Source organism: Carlito syrichta, unplaced genomic scaffold, assembly GCF_000164805.1.
Source record: "Carlito syrichta isolate Samal-C Ts95f unplaced genomic scaffold, Tarsius_syrichta-2.0.1 Scaffold314837, whole genome shotgun sequence".
In the NCBI taxonomy this organism is placed as follows: domain Eukaryota; kingdom Metazoa; phylum Chordata; class Mammalia; order Primates; family Tarsiidae; genus Carlito; species Carlito syrichta.
The window spans coordinates 37321-55687 of NW_007258933.1; the positions used below are offsets into that span (position 1 = coordinate 37321).

Below are 18367 nucleotides of genomic sequence, written 5' to 3' on the forward strand. Positions count from 1 at the left end.
AAAAAAAATTAGCCTGGTGTGATAGTTGCACCTGTAGTTTCGGCTACTTGGAAGGCTGAGGTAGAAGCATCACCTGAGCTGAGCAGGTCGATGCAGGGGTGGTGGCCATGAGCATGCTGCTGCAGTCCAATCTGGGCGACAGAGTGAGACTCCAACGCATAAAAGAAAATTCCATTTTATATATATATATATATATATGTATATATATATATATATATATGTACCACATTTTCTTTATCTAGTCTACTTTCTATGGTCATCTGGGCTGGTGCCATAGTTTTGCTATTGTGAGTAGTGCTGCAGTAAACATGCGTGTACAGGTGTCTTTGGTAGAGCAGTTTATGTTCCTCTGGGTATATTCCCAGGAGGGGGGCTGCTGGATCATATGAAAGCTTGAATTTTAGTTCTTTGAGATATTGCCACACTGCTTTTTATAGAGATTGAATTAGCTTCTATTCCCATCAACATTGTAGAAGCGTCCCTTTTTGCCTGCTGTGGTGCCAGCGGTGTTTTTTATTTATTTATTAACAATAGCCATCCTTACTGGTATTAGGTGGTATCTCATTGTAGTTTTAATTTGCATTTCTCTGGCTGAGCATTTCTTGATTTGTTTATTGGCTGCTTGTATGTCTTCCTTTGAGAACTATCTGTTCATGTCCTTTGCCCACTTTTTAATTGGGTTGTTGGTTTTTTTCCTTTCAATTTGTTTGAGTCCCTTGAAGTGTTAGGTCTTGGTTAGGGACCAAGGTTAGGTCCCTTGGGTGTTAGGTCTTGGTTCGATGCACAGCTTGTAAATATTTTTTTCCATTTCATTGGTTGTCTCTACTCTTTTAATGGTTTCTTTATGCAAAAACTTCAGTTTGATAAGGTCTCATATGTCTGTCTTAGCTTTTGTTGCATTTGCTTTTGAGGACTTGGTCATGAATTTATTGCCTGCTCTGATATCTAGGTGTTCCTTGCATTTTCTTCTAGTGTTCTTGTAGTGTGAGGTTTTACATTTAAGTCCTTGATCGTATTTTAATTGATTTTTGTATATAGTGATAGGTAGGGATCCAGTTTCATTCTTCTGCACACAGCTAGCCAGTTTTTCCAGCACCATTTGCTAGATATGATTAATTTCCCCCATGTTTGATATTGATGGCTTTGTCAAAGATGAGTTGGTTGAAGGACCAGGTTTTTTTTCCCAGATTCTCTGTCTTGTTCCATTGATCTGTTTGCCTAGTCCTGTACCAGTACCATGTTGTCTTGATTACTGTGGCCTTGTAATATAGTTTAAAGCCCGGAGGTATGATGCCTCCAGCTTTCTTGCTTTTGCTGACAATTGCTTTGGCTGTTTGCACTCTTTTTTGCTTCCATATGAAATTCTGAATTATCTTTTCTAGGTATGTGAAAAATGATGTTGGTAGTTTAATTGGGATTGCATTGAATCTATAGGTTGCCTTGGGTAGGGTAGACATCTTGACAATATTGATTCTTCAGCTCATGAACGTGGAATGTTTTTCCATATGTTTGTATCATCCTTGGTTTCTTTGAGCAGTGTTTTGTAGTTCTCATTGTGAAGGTCTTTTACTTCTCTGATTAGGTGAGTGCCGATATATTTAATTTTTTTGTGTGGCTCTTGTGAATGGGATTGTGTTTTGTATTCAGTTCTCAGCCTGTTTGTTGTTGGTGTATAGAAATGTAACTGTCTTTTTAATTTTTGGTTTTTTGGGGTTTTTTTGTTTGTTTGTTTTTTGTTTTTGTTTTTTTAGCTAGAGTCTCATTTCGTCACTCAGGCTGGAGTGCAGTGGCACGCTCACAGCCACCCCGATGTCGACCTGCTGAGCTCTGGTGATCCTTTACCTCAGCCTTCCAAGCAGTTGGTGTTTTTGTTTTTTTAAGTCAGAGCCTCACTCTGTTGCCCAGACTGGAATGCAGTGGCATGATCACAGCAGCCCTGACCTCCTGGTCTCGGGCGATCCTCTTGCCTCAGCCTTCTGAGTGGCTGGGAATATAGGTGTGCAGCACCACACTTGGCAGATTTTTTGATTTTTTTTGTAGAGATGAGGTCTCACTATGCTGCCTAGGCTGGTCTCTAGTACCAGGGCTCAAGCACTCCTTTTGTGTTGGCCTCTCACAATGCTGGGATTATAGGTGTGAGCCACTTCCCCGGGGCCTAATTCATCTTTTTAGCCCTTTGCACTTGGATGTTCCCTCTGAGGAGACATTGTAAATTTAGCAAACCACTGAGAGATGTCTGTTCTCAGGGGACATAAAGAGATTGCTGGTGTTTATGCAGGACAAACTTATACCAGCCCAGATTTTTCAAAAATATGTTTTCTTAAAGTTTTCCATTCACATTTAATGAAAAAGCAAATAAGGAGATCGAATATATACTAACATATGCATTAAAAATATCAGCTGGGGTTATGTAGAAAGAGAATGTGTGAAGTGCTTTGTATAAGAAAGGCAGTTATGGGTGTACCCTTTGTATCATATGGCATAACATGAAAAGATAGATAAGTTACTGTAGCCTTAAAAGAAAGAGACTTTTGAAGTTGAAGGCAGATCATTACCACACACTAGATAAAGAAAAGATCTAGCCAGGCACAGTGGCTCAAGCCTGTAATCCCAGCGCTTTGGGAGGCCAAAGTGAGAGGTTTGTCTGAGCTCAAGGGTTCAAGACCAGCCAGGGCAACTTGATGAGATCTCGTCGCACACCTGTAGTTCCAGCTACTTGGAAGGCTGAGGTGGAAGGATCGCCTGAGCTCAGCAGGTCGAGGCTGCGGTGGCTGTGAGCGTGCCACAGCCTGGGCAACAGAGTGAGATGGTGACTCCCCAAAATAAAAAAAAAGATATAAAATTTTGGTTTTGAGTCAGGCTCAGTGACTCAGCCTGTAATCCCGCGCCTTTGGGAGGCTGAGGTGAGTGAATTGCCTGAGCCCACGGGTTCAAGACCCGCCTGGGTAGCAAGACCTCATCTCTACAATAAATCAAAAATCAGCCGGGCGTGGTGGCGCATGCCTGTAATTTCGGCTACTCGGAAGGCTGAGGCGGAAGGATTGCCGGAGCCCAGCAGGCGAGGCTGCGGTGGCCGGCAGCGGTCACTGCTCTCCAGTCTGGGCGACCGAGTGAGACTCCAACTCAAAAAAAAAAAAAAATGTTTGGTTTTTTCCACAAATAAGTTTCTTAATGTCCAAAATTCCATTATAAGCCAAACATCATTATAATAAAATAATTGGTTCCAGTGCTATGCTATTTAATATGAAGTGATTTATTTTTCACTATTTTGTAAAAAAAAGTATGGTCGAGATGCCAGTAGATGATCTGTGAGGTCTCCAAGTGTAAAGAGTTAAATTTTTTGTGGAGATGGGGTCTTGCCATGTTGCCCAGACTTATCTTGAAATTCTGGCCTCAAGTGATCCTCCTGCCTCAGCTTCCCAAAGTGCTGGGATTACAGACATAAGCTACTGCACCTGGCTTGTATTTTCAGTGTTTTATATTTAATCCAACAAATTGTGTGCACGTGCACATGAGGTAAATATCTAACTTACTTTTTACCCCAAAATAGTCTCCTTACTTCAACATCTGTCAAAAGTGATTATTAAGTATGTATTATTGGTTCTTGACATGGTGTTGACACCTCTGTATAAGTGAGGCAGGCTGGATGGGACAGTTGAAGTCTAGAGAGTGAATTATGCCCACCCATGAAACATCCCCCGATGCCTAGGGCGTAGGCCAGTACCATTCATCTCCAGTTGGATCGATGCCCTGTGGAATTTTTTTTTCTCCAGAAAAAGTTGGCATCAAGATTTTTGGTAAAAGTTTCCCAATTTTTAAAATGTTGGCAACGTATTTAAAAATTGTAAAATACCATGCGGAACATAACTGCTGTGGGCTTTAGTTTATGGACTTTTAGTTAGCAACCTCAGGCAATAAGCTAGCTAATAACCAGGTTTGGTGGTACACTTGGGATTCATCCAAGTGACAGCCATTTACAGCCAGGATTTTCTTAAAATGTGGAGACCAAGGATATAGCAGTTTACTTCAGAGATGTCCATATGCAAGTTGATGACTTTGTAAATACCTCTATTGGAGTTAGTTATTGTGGGTAGATGGACAGTTTATACCTGTGTTGGTTTCGGCTCTATGGCTTTCAGGTCTTACTCTCCATGGGGGGCGACTAGGCCATGGGCATACTAACTCATGTCATTCAGATTCAAACAAGACCAGCAGCACGCACCAGAAAGTCTTTCTTATTCAGAGACAGTAGCTTCCTTTTCCTTTTGACCATGTTAACATTTACTCATGGTCCTAATTTGTCTTACTCCTTTTGGAATAAAGCTGGGGGGAAGAGTTCTTTATTCCTTGTTTGACAGAATCATGTTTTTCCCTCTTGAGTTAATGAATGTGCTTCTTCGAAACATTCAGTTGATGCTAGGCCTAAGGTACATGATAGTTTTAATCTGAACAAGATATCTTTTTTCTGGACACAGGTGATTATATTTAATCTTTACAGCGACCCTTTGAGGGTTGAGATGTGTAAAAATGAAGTCAAAGGTAAAGAACCTTTTTCAGGGACAGAGTGGTTTCTAGCATTTGGTAGCAGTCCTAGGAATCAATACTTCCAGCCTGTTCACTTGGACCAGGAGTCTCTTGGAAGTCAGTCAATCTAGGCCACAACTAATTCTTCCTGAAGCTTGAGTATCTCTGTGTCACAAATCAGAAGGATCATTCAGCATGCTTAAAAAGTTTTGCCTCCTGAAAAGTGTTATGCCTTCTTTATTTTTTAAATGAATTCTGTGTGTAGTAATGATAATATCTAGCATAATAAGCCCGATCACTTTTTATGTATTTTTAAATTTGATGGTTACACCAAGGTGGCATTCAAAGAAACAAGTTCTAAAGAGGCATAATGTGGCTAAAATTTCAGCAGAAGAACTGTGCTTATGAACGTTTTCCCCCTAATGGATATGGGACTTCTTTCCTTCTACTGTTGAAATTTAGTTTGAAGTTATTTGGAAAAGGTCAAGATAAAAAGGCATTGAAAAAGGAGTTGGGGGAGGTCTGGCTCGGAACTGAGCCTTTGTCAGCTGTGTGACTGACCACAACACTTCTTTCTCACCATTAAATGCATTCGAGGAACTCCAGGATAAGCAGAGTTGGACAGTCTTTTTTTTGTTTTGAGTTGGAGTCTCACTCTGTTGCCCAGACTGGAGTGCAGTGGCCGCTCCCGGCCACCGCAGCCTCGACCTGCTGGGCTCCGGCGATCCTTCCGCCTCAGCCTTCCGAGTAGCCAGAATTACAGGCACGCGCTACCACGCCCGGCTGATTTTTTTGATTTATGGTAGAGATGAGGTCTCGCTGCCCAGGCGGGTCTTGAACCCGCGGGCTCAGGCAATCCACTCACCTCAGCCTCCCAAAGGCGCGGGATTACAGGCTGAGCCACCGAGTCCGGCTTGGACAGTCTTTTTTATTACTATAAGGTTTCTCTGAACCTTTCATGTGGATATATGTGTGTTGTGAACTCCAAGATTGCCTGTATTTCCCAGCTGCATTATTTGATCACACACTTTTATTTCTCAGGATATAGATTTTCAGATGGTAGCATTTGGTGTATCACTAGCTTTCTGCTGCCTTCTAAATCTGAACTTACCGCCCCTGAATGAATTTAAAAGAGTCTGGAAATGGATGCATAATTAGGGTGGCATAGTTATATAGGTGTTTATTTTTCTGGGTATTATCCCAAAGGTCTGTAACCTCAGTAAAAGATAAGAGCACTGTTGTATAGGAAGCCTGAGATTTCTGTATGAGTGCAGTGTTAGAATCTGTAAAGAACTTGATAGGAGACCCAGTCTCTGAAATTTCTGTTGAAGTCCAGGTATTATCACAGATAAAGACTGGAGAAGTACTTATAGTTCTCCCACCCTATAGTCTGGAGATTAGCCAAATGAACAAGCAAGGGTTGTTTCTCCAGCTGCAAAGTATAAAGGAACTCAAGAACTGAGATCATTAGATCATTAGACAGACCTGGGTATGTTTCTGGCTTCTTTTTCTGATCTTGCGTAAATCTCTTATCTTGTGGGGGCTTTATTTTGTTTACCTGCGAAATGAAAGGTTAGGCTAAGAAAATGCTGAGTGGGTTCCAAAAATCTCACAGTATTGCTTTTAACTTGTTCATTTTTTTCTAATTTATTAGATTGAGACCATGGTGCTTATCCAAGAGGGGTGGCTGGGAGAATTGGTGCTGTGAGATCTGACAGTGAAAGACTTCATTAAGTCACAGTGGGCCATTGCTCCAGGGCCCTGGTTATTTGAGTTTTTTGATTTTCTGTGGAGATGTTCATTGTTTACTCTGGTTGGAGCTTTCCCTGGTAGGTGCAGCAGAGCAAAGGTTCCTTATAAAACTATTTGTGTGAAAATATTCAGAGGTGCAGGGGAGGAAGGAAGACGTTTGTTGCTAACTGATGGCAGTCTTTCCCACTGAGCCCCAGTACGCTCTGAAACCCTTAACCTAGAGTTTCAGGAATTCACTATCAGTGAAGTCTTGGCATGTGGGGTGAAATTTACCACTGTCCTGAGTATAGTGGTTAAATGTATGGATTTTGGAATTAGATGGGTTTGAACTCTGTCACTTTGAATTGTTTGATCTTAGGTAGTTAACCTCAGAGTTGAGTTCTAGCTGGATGTTCTTGAGAAAGATACTTAGCTTTTCTGTGCCCTGGTTACCTGCTCTATAAAATGGGAATAACCAGGGTCCTGGAGCAACTACTAATGATGGTTGTTGTAAGTAAACAATAAATAATGTCTATAATATGCTTAGACACAAATAGGCAGTCCACAGATGTTAGCTCTGGTTGTTGTTTTTGTTGTTTTCTTTTACCATCATCAGTATCAACTAGGACACAAGTCAGGTCATTAAAATTACATGGGCAAAAATCCTTTAATTGGTCCATAAATTGCAGGTTGAGCATCCCAAATCTGAGTATCTAAAACCCAAAGTGCACCAAAATCTGAAACTCTTGGAATGTGGACTTGATACTTAAAGGAAATGCTCATTGGAGCATTTTGGATTTTCAGATTTGGTGTGCTCTAATGGTAAGTGTAATGCAAATATTTTAAAATCTGAAAAAATCCAAAATCTGAAGCCCTCCTGCTCCCAAGAATTTAAGATAAAGAATATTTAGCCTGTATAGCTTTCAACCCTATAGTAATTCTTGAACACATTAAAGTTTATAAACACTGAATTAAAGGGAGGAGCAAAAGTATAAGTTTGAGCATTCAAATAATTATTTTACCTTTAAGAGAAAATTATATCAAATTTAGCAGTAATGAGGAATGAGTGTAGAATTCTAAAGTATTACTGTTTTTCCACATGGTTTACCAGATTTTATATATATATTTAACATTTTTTACCAGATTATATTTTAATGATAAATCTCTATAACCTAAGGTGACCAATTCTTTACTGGTTTGCCTAGGACTGAGGGCTTTGATGGGATGCAGGATGTCACTGCTAAAAATGAACAAATCAGTATGAGTTGTCACCCTACTGTGAGCTTAATACATTTGTTTGTTGTGAAAACTAAAGGAGATAATATATGTAAGAGCATGTAGCACACTGCATGGCACACAGTGACTGCTCTGTAAGTTTTTCTAGAATTGAATCTAAATTTTGATTGAGCGGATTCACACACTGCTCTCTTAGAAGTTGTACATAAGAACTTGGCCGGCTGCTTTGTATCTTTTAAGTTGGCACTTTTGGCACCTTTGAACAAATTTTGCTGTCAGGCTCTTAGGTGTTGGTTTCTTTCAGTCTCAATTTCCTAATCTGTGACATGAGAATAGTAATATTGTGGCAGAATTCTTTACAGAGAGATAGGACACAGAGGCTCCTTTGCCAGGAAGCAGCATTTATTTGTGCTGGCACTAGCTCAGCAGATTCACATCCAAAGGCTGAGTCCCGAACGCAGTGGGGCCTTGCCTTATATACTTTTTGCTAACTTTCCTATACATTCTAACCCTTTTGTCTCCCTTATATGGCAATGTACATTTTGGTTGGGTATTTCATGGCACAGGAATGTTAGCAGGGTTGCACACGCACACCTATACATTGACTACATCACATCACTTTCTCTTTGTTCTGGGAATGCCCCTACCACAATATTTGTCTCATAGAGGTAGCATAAGGATTCAGTAATGAGCATATTAAAAGTGTTTAGCACAGTGTTTGGCCCCCACTAAGCTCCTAGTACATGATAGCTATTAGAATAGTAAAATCCTCTAAAATTTTATATAGATGCTATTTGGAATTCTTATTCCCATTAGTGGCTAAAGTTGGAATGATAGCTGTTGATTGAGCTTTTGGCTGCTTTAGCTTCATTCAGTTTTTTTCTTAGAAGCTTTCTTATTCTAGAATGTCTGAGGAATATTTATATACCTGCACAACTGAAAATGTGTTTTCAAATTTTATCACAGGTAATGAGGAGTACCTGATTAATCTGATAGACTCTCCAGGACATGTGGATTTTTCCTCAGAAGTATCAACAGCTGTTCGCATTTGTGATGGGTGCATCATTGTGGTAGATGCTGTGGAAGGAGTCTGTCCCCAGGTGATGGGTTGTAATGTGAAAATGTTTAAATGGTTAAAGAAGGTTGGGAAAGAGGAGGAACTGACTATTGATTGCTATGTGCCTCTTGGACATTTCACCGACAATCAGAATGTTAGTTTTGTATTTCACATCTGGTAATATTTCGGTCTGTGATGGAGTTTTATAAATCAATAGTTTTGAAGGGATCTAAGAGATGATGAGTTTAGCTTTGGATACTTTGGATTGAAATGTCTGTGATATCCTCTAAGACAGAGACTTAACAGAATGAGAGAAATGTTGAATTTGAGGAGGAATCTGGAGGTTTTACTCTAATAGAAATGGTTTTTGAATTGCGAGAGGTTGTTGATGGCAAGATACCGAGCTATTCCTCTCCTAGATAGAAACTCTCTTTTGTTGGCTTCTCAGTCTACATGTGCGTCTCTATCCACACACATACACACACATCACACACACTCTCTTCATACTTCCCTTTTTCTCTTCCATATCCTTAGTCCAGTATTTCTCATCTATTCCTGCCAAAGTTGGAAAAATTCATCCCTAAGACCAGGGTGAACAAACAGCTTTGGTGGGGCTGGAGCTCAGAGTGACTAAGTTCATTTCTTTTGAAAATTTACGTTTTTTTCTTTAAAAGAAAGATACCTCTTTTGTATGCTATTCCTTAATATACCCATGTTTGGGTTTTAGTTTTTGTTTTAATTTTTTTTTAAGAATAATAAAAGGTTTGTTACTCAAATGGAGGAAATTTGATATTAGAAGATATATTATGATTATCCTGTAATCTCCCATCTGATTTCCCCAAATGGCACAGTAACACCAACTTGAGAAGCATAGCCTTAGTCAGTGTCTTGGGCTTCTTGACAGGATAAGTGAAATTACACATCTGACTTTAGAATAACAGAACAGAAGTTACCTTTAAGAGATGAGGGTATGATCAGGGAAATGTTTTGTTTTTTGACTTGTGTTCTGACAATATAAATGGTTGTTTTATAATTACTCACTTAACTGTGTTGTGTACATATATTTGTACACACATATATTGCCACCAAATTTATGTCTTTACACATTTTATTTATCCTTCTTAAATAAAACTGTCAATTCCATAAAGGCAAAGGTGATTTCTGTAGTTCTTTGCCGCTATGCCATATGTATATACTTTGTGAATGCCAGTGAATACCTTTGTCTGACTGTCATAGTTTGAGTTGTGATAAAGGAATATGAGAATGAGTTAGCTGATAAGATTTTCTTATGTGCTTTATTTCAAATAATGAATTTTATATTCTTTCTGTTTTTATCAGACACAGGCGGTTCTGCGACAAGCCTGGCTTGAAAACATTCGTCCAGTTTTAGTGATTAATAAGATCGATCGCTTGATAGTGGAACTGAAATTCAGCCCACAGGAGGCCTATTCTCACCTCAAGAATATTTTAGAACAGGTATTTTATTCTTCAGTATTTTAAAAATTGGGGCGTGAAGAAGAGTTGTAAGGAAGTTACTAAGTTGAGTATGAGGCATTGCTACAGAAAACTGAACTTTTCCACTTAAGATTAATACATATTTGGAGTCATGCTATAACAGAGGCAACAGAATAAGCATGTTTTCAGTAGTCTTTGCCATCTCCTGGAAGCAGCCATCAGTATAAAGCTTGGAGAATGGGTTCTCTTGTTTAAAACTTTGTAGCTTGGTTCCAAAGTGAAACAATATTAGGAAACTCTATGGTTTTTATTTCCTATCTTTAGACAAAATTTTTCTCAAGCATTCATTTATTTATTCAGCAAAGATTTTATATATAAAAATATATATGTTTTTTGAATAAATGAATTATTAGGGATTGTGAATATAAGATACACAGGTCAGAGTTCCCGTTTTCAAATAACTCACAGGGTAGAAGGGGAGATAAACAGGTAAGAAGAGATTTGGAGAATAATGGATGTGATTTGGAGCATAGTAGATGAGGGCCACCCAACCTAGGTCTAGGTCAAGAGGGAAGGAGTTAGAAGTCTCTGTGGAAGCCTAGTAAAAGTAGGTGTTTGCAGGTAGAGAATTAGGGAAAGAACATTCAAAACAGGACTAAGAAATGCAGAGTCATTAAGGCAAGAACAAGCATGGTATGATGTTTCATTCAAGGAACTACAAATTGTTATAACTGAAGAATTAGATTATGTAAGCAGTGATGAGATGAGAGAAAGGAATATAGGACTTAGATTTTGGTGAACCTTGTATGCCATGCATAAGAGTTTATTTCTTCTTTAACACAATGGAAAGCCATTGTAAGACCTACTTGAGTCTATTTATTTGATAAAGGGAAATGATAAAGGTAGAACAGTGAAAAAGGTTGATGGATGGATCCAGTTCTGTAGAAATAGGCACAGGTGAAATACTCCTACTCTGCAGTGGCAGGAAGGGCTAGTAGTATTAGCAGGAATAAACAGGCTTATAGGTTGGAATATGGGGAACTAGCAGGAATCCTGAGTAATAGGGTTCCATTTTCCTCCTGAGGTAGGAAGTAAGATTACTGCTTACTTATAGGAGAGAAAATAATTGGGAATTGGAAGTTGGGAAGAGGGCCTGAAGAGAGCAGTGAAAATTTCAAAAAGCTGATGTGAGTTGACTAAGGTTATAAATTAGGGTTGTGCATTTGGAAGTCCTGAGTTCTTAGTGATACCAGGCTTCTGTACTGAAAAACAAATTAAAGATATGGCATATTAACATTTACATTAAGCTAATAGTAATAATAACTGCAAAAGTGACCTTTCAAAGACCTTATAATTTAGTTTTACTGGGTTTTGAAAGAATGGATTAATAACTTATAAATTATTCATTGATGATAAAATGTCACCTCCATCTGTGTGTGCTTAGTATGAGCCCAAACTGACTGATGTTCTGGCCCCCAAAGGTTAGACAGTGTTTCTCCAGCATGAGTGTGTTAAGCATCTGAATGACACTCTACCATTTCACCATCTCTCCTAGATTAATGCACTCACAGGAACTCTTTTTACTTCTAAAGTCCTAGAAGAAAGAGCAGAAAGGGAAACTGAATCCCAAGTGAATCCAAATTCTGAACAAGGAGAGCAAGTGTATGACTGGAGCACTGGCTTGGAGGACACAGATGATTCTCACCTTTACTTCTCTCCAGAACAGGGAAATGTTGTGTTTACCAGTGCAATAGATGGGTGGGGCTTCGGGTAAGTCTGTTTGAGTCTGATTAAATCTCTTTGTGGATCTTATATACCACTGATTTTTCTAGCGAATTATGTATAGACAGAGTACTACAGATTCACATATGGTTGTACAAAATAAAATGGAAAGCTCTCTTATACCCTTTAAAAATCGGGGCCATGGTAATATCTTATAAAACTATAGTACAGTATCTCAGCCAGGACATTGACATTGATAAAATCAAGATAAAGAACATTTTCATCACTTTAGGCTCCCTCATGTGGGCCTTATATAGCCACGCCTACTTCCTTCCCATGCTCAGATTCTCCTTATAACCCTGACAGCCATTAACCTGTTCTCCAAATTTGTTATTTCGAGAGTATTATAGAAATGGAATCAAAACAGTATGTTACAGAAATGGAAACAAACAGTATGTAACCTTTTTTTGGACTAGCTTTTTTTACTCAATATAATTCTCTATAGAGACTTATTCAAGTTGTTGCCTGATTAATACGATAGTTGGTTCCTTTTTATTGCTTGCAGTATTTCATGGTGTCGATTTGCACCAGTTTGACCATTCACCCATTAAAAGACATCTGAGCTTTTTCCAGTTTTTGGTTATTTTGAGTAAAACTGCTGTAAGCATTCCTGTATAGGTTTTTGTGGAACATAAGTTTTTATTTCTTTTTAAATAACTGTCAAACTGTTTTCCAAGGGTGCTGTATCATTTTATATTCCCACTAGCAGTTGCTTGAGTGATCCAGTGTTTCCAAATTTTCACCATTATTTGGTGGTGTCACTGTTTTCATTTTAGCCATTCAGTTGGACGTGTTGTTGTGGTTTTTATATGCATTTTTCTCACAGCTGGTTTTGTTGCACATCTTTTCATATGCTGATTTGTCATCTGTATATCTCTTTGGGTGAAATGTCTTTTCATGTCCTTTTCCATTTTCTGATTTTATTGTTTGTTTTTATACTGTTGAGCTTTGAGAGGTTTTTTCTGTTCTAGACACTATTCCATTGTCTTGTATGTGCTTTTCACATATTTTTTTCAAGTCTATAGTTTGGCTTTATATCCTCTTAATGATGCAAAGCAAAGTTTTTATTTGACTGAAGTCCGCTTTATCAGTTTTTCTTTTTATGGATCTTGCTTTTAGAGTCAAGTTGAAGGACTCTTTGCCTAGCCCTAGATCCTGAAGATTTTCTCTCATTTTTTTCCAAAAGTTTTATAATTTTACTCTTTATATTTAAGGCTGTGGCCCATTTTGAGTTAATTTTTGTATAAAGCATGACTTGGGTTGAGGTTTTTTTTTTTTTTCCTACGGTTATCCAATTACTCCATCACAGTTGGTTGAAAAGGCTATCCCTTCCCCATTGAATTGCTTTTGTGCCTTTGTCAAAATTAGTTGGACATATTTGTGTGGATCTGTTTCTCACCATTTTATTGATCTATGTGTACATCTTTCCAATAGTACCACATAGTCTTATTCTTATTTAAGAATATTATTCTTGTTCAAGAGTCTATGTGTTTCCATATAAATTTTATTAATCTTGTCTGTAACTGAAAAAAGACCTTGCTAGGATTGTGATGGGAATTTTGCATGGTAAACCTGTTTATTATTTTGGGGAGAATTTTGACATCTTCTCTCTGTGTTATATCTTTTCTATTCTATGAACACCCTATTGTCTCTCCATTTATTTAGATTTTCTTTTATTTCGTTCATGACCATTTTGTAGTTCTTATCATGTTAGTCCTGAACATGTTGTGTTAGATTTACACCTAGTTTTTCATTTTTTAAATTTTGGTGTCCTCATACTCATTCCTACATAGAAAATTGTATACAATTGATTTTCGTATGTTTCTGACCTTGCTGAGTTTATTTTTTAGTTCTAGCAGTTTTTTGTAGCTTGCTTGGAATTTGCGCAAAAACAATCATGTCATTTGCAAATAGGAATTGTTTTATTTCTTCCTTTTCTATCTGCATGCTTTTTTTTTTCCTTGTCTATTACACTGGTTAGAACTCTTAGCACTAGTTTAATAAGAGTGTTTATGGTAGATATCCTTGTCTTTTCCTTATCTTAGGGAGAAAGCATTCAGTCTTTTACCATTAGAAATAATGTTAGGGCTGTAGGCAGTTTTTAGGTGTTTTTTTAATCAGTTTGAGGAAGTCCTCCAGTATTTTTCTGAAAGTTATTATAAATGAGTGTCAGCGGGCCTCAGTAGCTCAGCCTGTAATCCCAGTGCTTTGGGAGGCTGAGGTGAGTGGATTGCCTGGGCCCGCGGGTTCGTGATCTGCTTGGGCAACTTGGCGAGACCTCATCTGTACAATAAATCAAAAATTAGCTGGGTGTGGTACCGCGCCCCTGTAGTTCCAGCTACTTGGAAGGCTGAGGCAGAAGGATCGCTGAAGCCCAGCAGGTCGAGGCTGCAGTGGCTGGAAGCATGCCCCTGCACTCCAGTCTGGGTGACAGAATGAGATTCCAACTCAAAAAAAAAAAACCGAAAAACAAATAAATGAGTGTCAGATTTTGTCACTTGTCTTTTCTGCATCAATTAATATAATCATATGATTTTTCCTTTTTAGCTTGTTAATTTGGTAGGTTATATTGATTGAATTTTGAATATTGAAGCAATCTTGCACTTCTCGGTAGATTTTACATACAATTTTTTTTTTTTAATGCTTTGACTGAGCACAGTTGCTCTTACCTGTAATTGCAGCGCTTTGGGAAGCTGAGGCAGGAGGCTCTCCTGAGGCCAGGAGTTTGAGACCAGCCTGGGCAACAAAGTGAGACCCTGTCCTTACAAAAAAAATTTAGCCAGGTATGGTGGCATGCACCTGTAGTCCTGTCCTAGCTACTTGAAGTTGAGACAGGAGGATCCCTTGAGCTCAGGAGTTCAAGGCTGTAGTGAGCCATAATTGTACCATTGCACTATAGCCCGGGTGACAGACGGAGACCCCAACTCTAAAAAATAAAACTATTCTTGAATAAATTCAAAATGTACAAAAACATATACCACAAAAAGCCTCCCATCTTATTCCTTAGCTCAGTTTATTTTCTGGCAGTTTCTTGTGCATCTTGAAGTTATTTATGCATATATGAGCAAATACATTTATATTAACTTTTATACCAACACTAGTAAATGTTAGTATGAAGAGAAACTATTAATAACTTTGTTGAAGATGTACATATGCTAGGTATTGAGTTAGTCACTTTATTTTATTGAATCCATACACTAGTTCTTTAAAATAGATATTATTGTTAATAATTATTTTCTAAGGCTCAAAAACATTGAGTTACTTTTGTTCAATATCATTCAGCTACTAAGAGGCAAAACTAATATTAAGATTAAAGTCTGGGCATGTGGCTCACAGGGTGGGAGCAGAGCCTAGGCTGGAGCAGGCACCACCACCAGCGACCATGGGGAATGTATTGGCTGCCAGCTTGCGACTAGCCAGCCTTTGTGGGACTGCCGCTGCCCTTGCCCTTACCCCTGCCCTTGCTGCTTCACACTGCCACTGCTTGGAGGTGGCCTGGATGCTGGGGCCAACACAGGTATAGAGGATCAGAATGGACCCCCAAAGCTGCAGCTGCCTGTCCAACCCAGGCATGTTCAGGTAGTGCCACTGTAAGTGCAAGGAGCTGTTTCCCATTCAGATGGAAGATGTCAAACTCACAGTCAACAAAGGTTTGAGTAGTCACTTACATGTGAACCACACAGTAGCCCTCAGCACAAAATGGGGAGTCCAACTACCACTTCAGAGTCATACCTGGGGCCAAAGCAGCTGAGTCCCACAGAGGCATTCCCCATGCTGGCGGATGATATGGACAACAGCAGCAATCTCAATGCTCAGGTCATTTACTACCTGGGCTCCAACCTTAGGTCGAAGATGGCCATCTACACCCAGCAGTTAAAGTTTATGAACTGGCAGGTGGACGGGAGTACCAGAGTTCTGACTTCATGGCAGCAGTCGCCCTGCGTAACCCAGACGTCCTGGTGGGTTCAGGAATCCTCGTAGCCTACTACCTTCAGAGCATCATACCTTGTCTGACCCTGGGCAGAGAGCTGGTCTATTACTGGTGGCCTGGGGAAGAGGGCACCATCATGTCTCTAGCTGGGGGATACACATTGAACAACTGGTTGGCAACAGTGATGTTGGGCTGGGTGGGCATACCTGCAATGTACTACCACAAATCCATCGACCAGCTGCAGGTGGGTGTGGCCTTTAAGGTCAGTACAAGGATACAGGGCACCAGTGTCTCTCTCCTTTGGGTACCAGCTGGACCTGCCCAAGGCCAACCTCCTCCTCAAAGGCTCTGTGGACCGCAACTCGATTGTGAGTGCCACACTGGAGAAGAAGCTTCTGCTGCTGCCCCTGACACTGGCACTCGAAGCCTTCCTGAAACACTGCAAGAACAAGTTCCAGTGTGGCTTTACCTTCGCCATTGACTGAGCCCTACCTGACCCCTCCTTCCGTGTCCTTCATCCTCCAGATCCCACCTCTACCCCCCCTACCCCCACCTCGAAGGGGATACCTGAGTCCTCCTCCCCCTCCCTTTTCTCCTTCCTCTGAGGTCTGAGGGGACAGCAGAAAGGAGGGAGCCCACCACCCCAGCTGCTGAGGAGGAGATTATGGAACCAAGAGTGCTTCGGGATTCTGAGCACCAGGGCAGCATGCCCAGTGGGTCTGGTATGTCCTGGGAGGAATTCCAGAATCAAGGGGCATGCGGGATTGAGCACTGGACCAGAGGTGACTAGACTACCTCAAAGAGGAGTGTCCTGGTGTCCCCATCCTCCAAAGAGCCCCAGGCTACCCGAAGTGGCCGCAAGAGGAGTTTCTCTTTCCTGTCAGTCTGCACCTGTCTGTTTCCCCCCTTGGTATAAATCATGTTTATAAGCTATGGAAGAACTGGGACATTTTGCAGAAAAAACAAAAAACAGCAAAAAATATATATGAAAAAAATTTAAAAACGAGATTAAAGTCTGACTGGCTCCAAGGCATATCTTAACATGGCACTTCTCTGATATCTTTTCTATGGCGTATAGGGATCCTTGTTTATTCTTATTGCCCCTTCCAGATATGTACATGCTGGAGCTGTGGAACAGTTTCCCCGTCTGAAAAATAAGAATATTGGACTAAGAGGATTTTTAAGGATTCTTCAAATTAAAAAAGCACAGTGGTTCAGTCAGTCATATAACAGGGTCAGACTTGTTGATCTCCTTACTTGTATGCATTTTGCTAGTGAGCCACAAGGTGGGAGGCTTGTCCTTTTTTAATAATGATTTTCATACATAATTTAATGTTTTATGTTAATTTTCATCTAAAACTCACAAATTGGGGGAAGTTTATTGTGGAAGGGGAAAGGATGGGTAGAAGCTTGAATGGATAAAATAAGGATAATTTATGTATCCCTTACAGCTTTTGACAATTTTAGATACTATCTATCAATAAGTGAGTGTTCCTCTGTGTTAGACATTGTCAGATTCAGGGATCAGCTAGTGCCTGTTTTCGGCAAGTTGGTATGTTAATTTATGGGAAAGTGATGGTGGAAATGAAAGCACTGGAGACTTTTTCCTTCTAATTTTTCTTCAAGATGTCAGTGAATAGGTAAAGTTGGCAGCTGCATGTGTCACAAATGAATACATTTCAGAGTTTGGTAGATGATTCTATAAACTCTGCAGTGGGACAGCATTAAGTAGTGTGACTAGAGACTAAATCTACTCTGAAATGCAGAAACACATTGATTTGGATAGGTATCAGCAGGAATCTAAGTTCTTGTTTTAGATAGATAGAACTGAGACCCCAGCCTTATAGAATAGGGGCAGGAATGAAGAGACAATGAAAAAAGTCCTTCCTAATAGTTCTCCTTGTCTTCCTGTATGGTGTCTTAGATATCTGCAGTTAACATTAATTCACTGTTTGCTTGGAGGACAAAAGGGTGTATGGCCCCATAATGTCATACTTGACTGAGTTGTCATCAGGAAGACTGGCAACAGATAGCAATAAAGACTTGGAATATAAATCTCTTCTGCAACTTTCTTAGACTTTTGTTTGAAATTACTCTGTAGAGGAAATAAAATAGAACTCAAGAATGGAGAAGTGCTAGAAACTGTCAGTGTTAAAAAAATTATAACTAATGACACAAAAGCACGAAACAATAATGAGGAATTGACTGATGTAAATAAGCAAATTTTGGGTTAACTATGGGATAAGAATATAAAAGATAGGAAACAAGATTTTTGAGATTTATATACCTATGTGTGTATGCATGTGTAAATAGTGGACTAAGAAAGAGGTTGAGGATAGTGGATTAAGCAGATGCACAAATGTCCTACTATAAGTATGATTTAGATGGAGGTTTTAGAGTATGAAAATCTTCAAGTTTACTATTTTTAGAATTAATAGAAGGATGTTAACCTGCATTGTCATTAGAAAAGATAAAATATAATACAGTCTGAAGCTAGGCTCGGTGGCTCAGCCTGTAATCCGCGCCTTGGGAGGCTGAGGTGAGTGGATTGCCTGAGCCCACAGGTTTGAGACCTGCCTAGGCAACTTGGTGAGACCGCATCTCTACAATAAATAAAAAAATTAGCCGGGCGTGGTAGCGCGCGCCTGTAG

At 39.6% G+C, this 18367-nt stretch overlaps 1 protein-coding gene and 1 pseudogene across 4 annotated transcripts in view; both read left to right on the plus strand.

Annotated features, from left to right (window-relative positions):
• The window catches only part of EFL1 (elongation factor like GTPase 1), a 146831-nt gene that overhangs the window by 14626 nt on the left and 113838 nt on the right, over window positions 1-18367 (plus strand). For 3 of the 4 annotated variants that reach the window (XR_002481216.1, XM_008072057.1, XM_021705933.1), the window contains 3 exons: window positions 8458-8591; window positions 9887-10024; window positions 11559-11773. Coding sequence is in view for 3 of the 4 variants with exons in the window: in XM_008072057.1 (XP_008070248.1) it covers window positions 8458-8591; window positions 9887-10024; window positions 11559-11773 (487 nt within the window). In the remaining variant the exon portion in view is untranslated. Of the gene's footprint in view, window positions 1-8457; window positions 8592-9886; window positions 10025-11558; window positions 11778-18367 lie in introns of all 4 variants that reach the window. The other variant, XM_021705934.1, reaches the window with a different exon arrangement.
• On the plus strand, window positions 15318-16201 carry LOC103274626 (annotated as a pseudogene).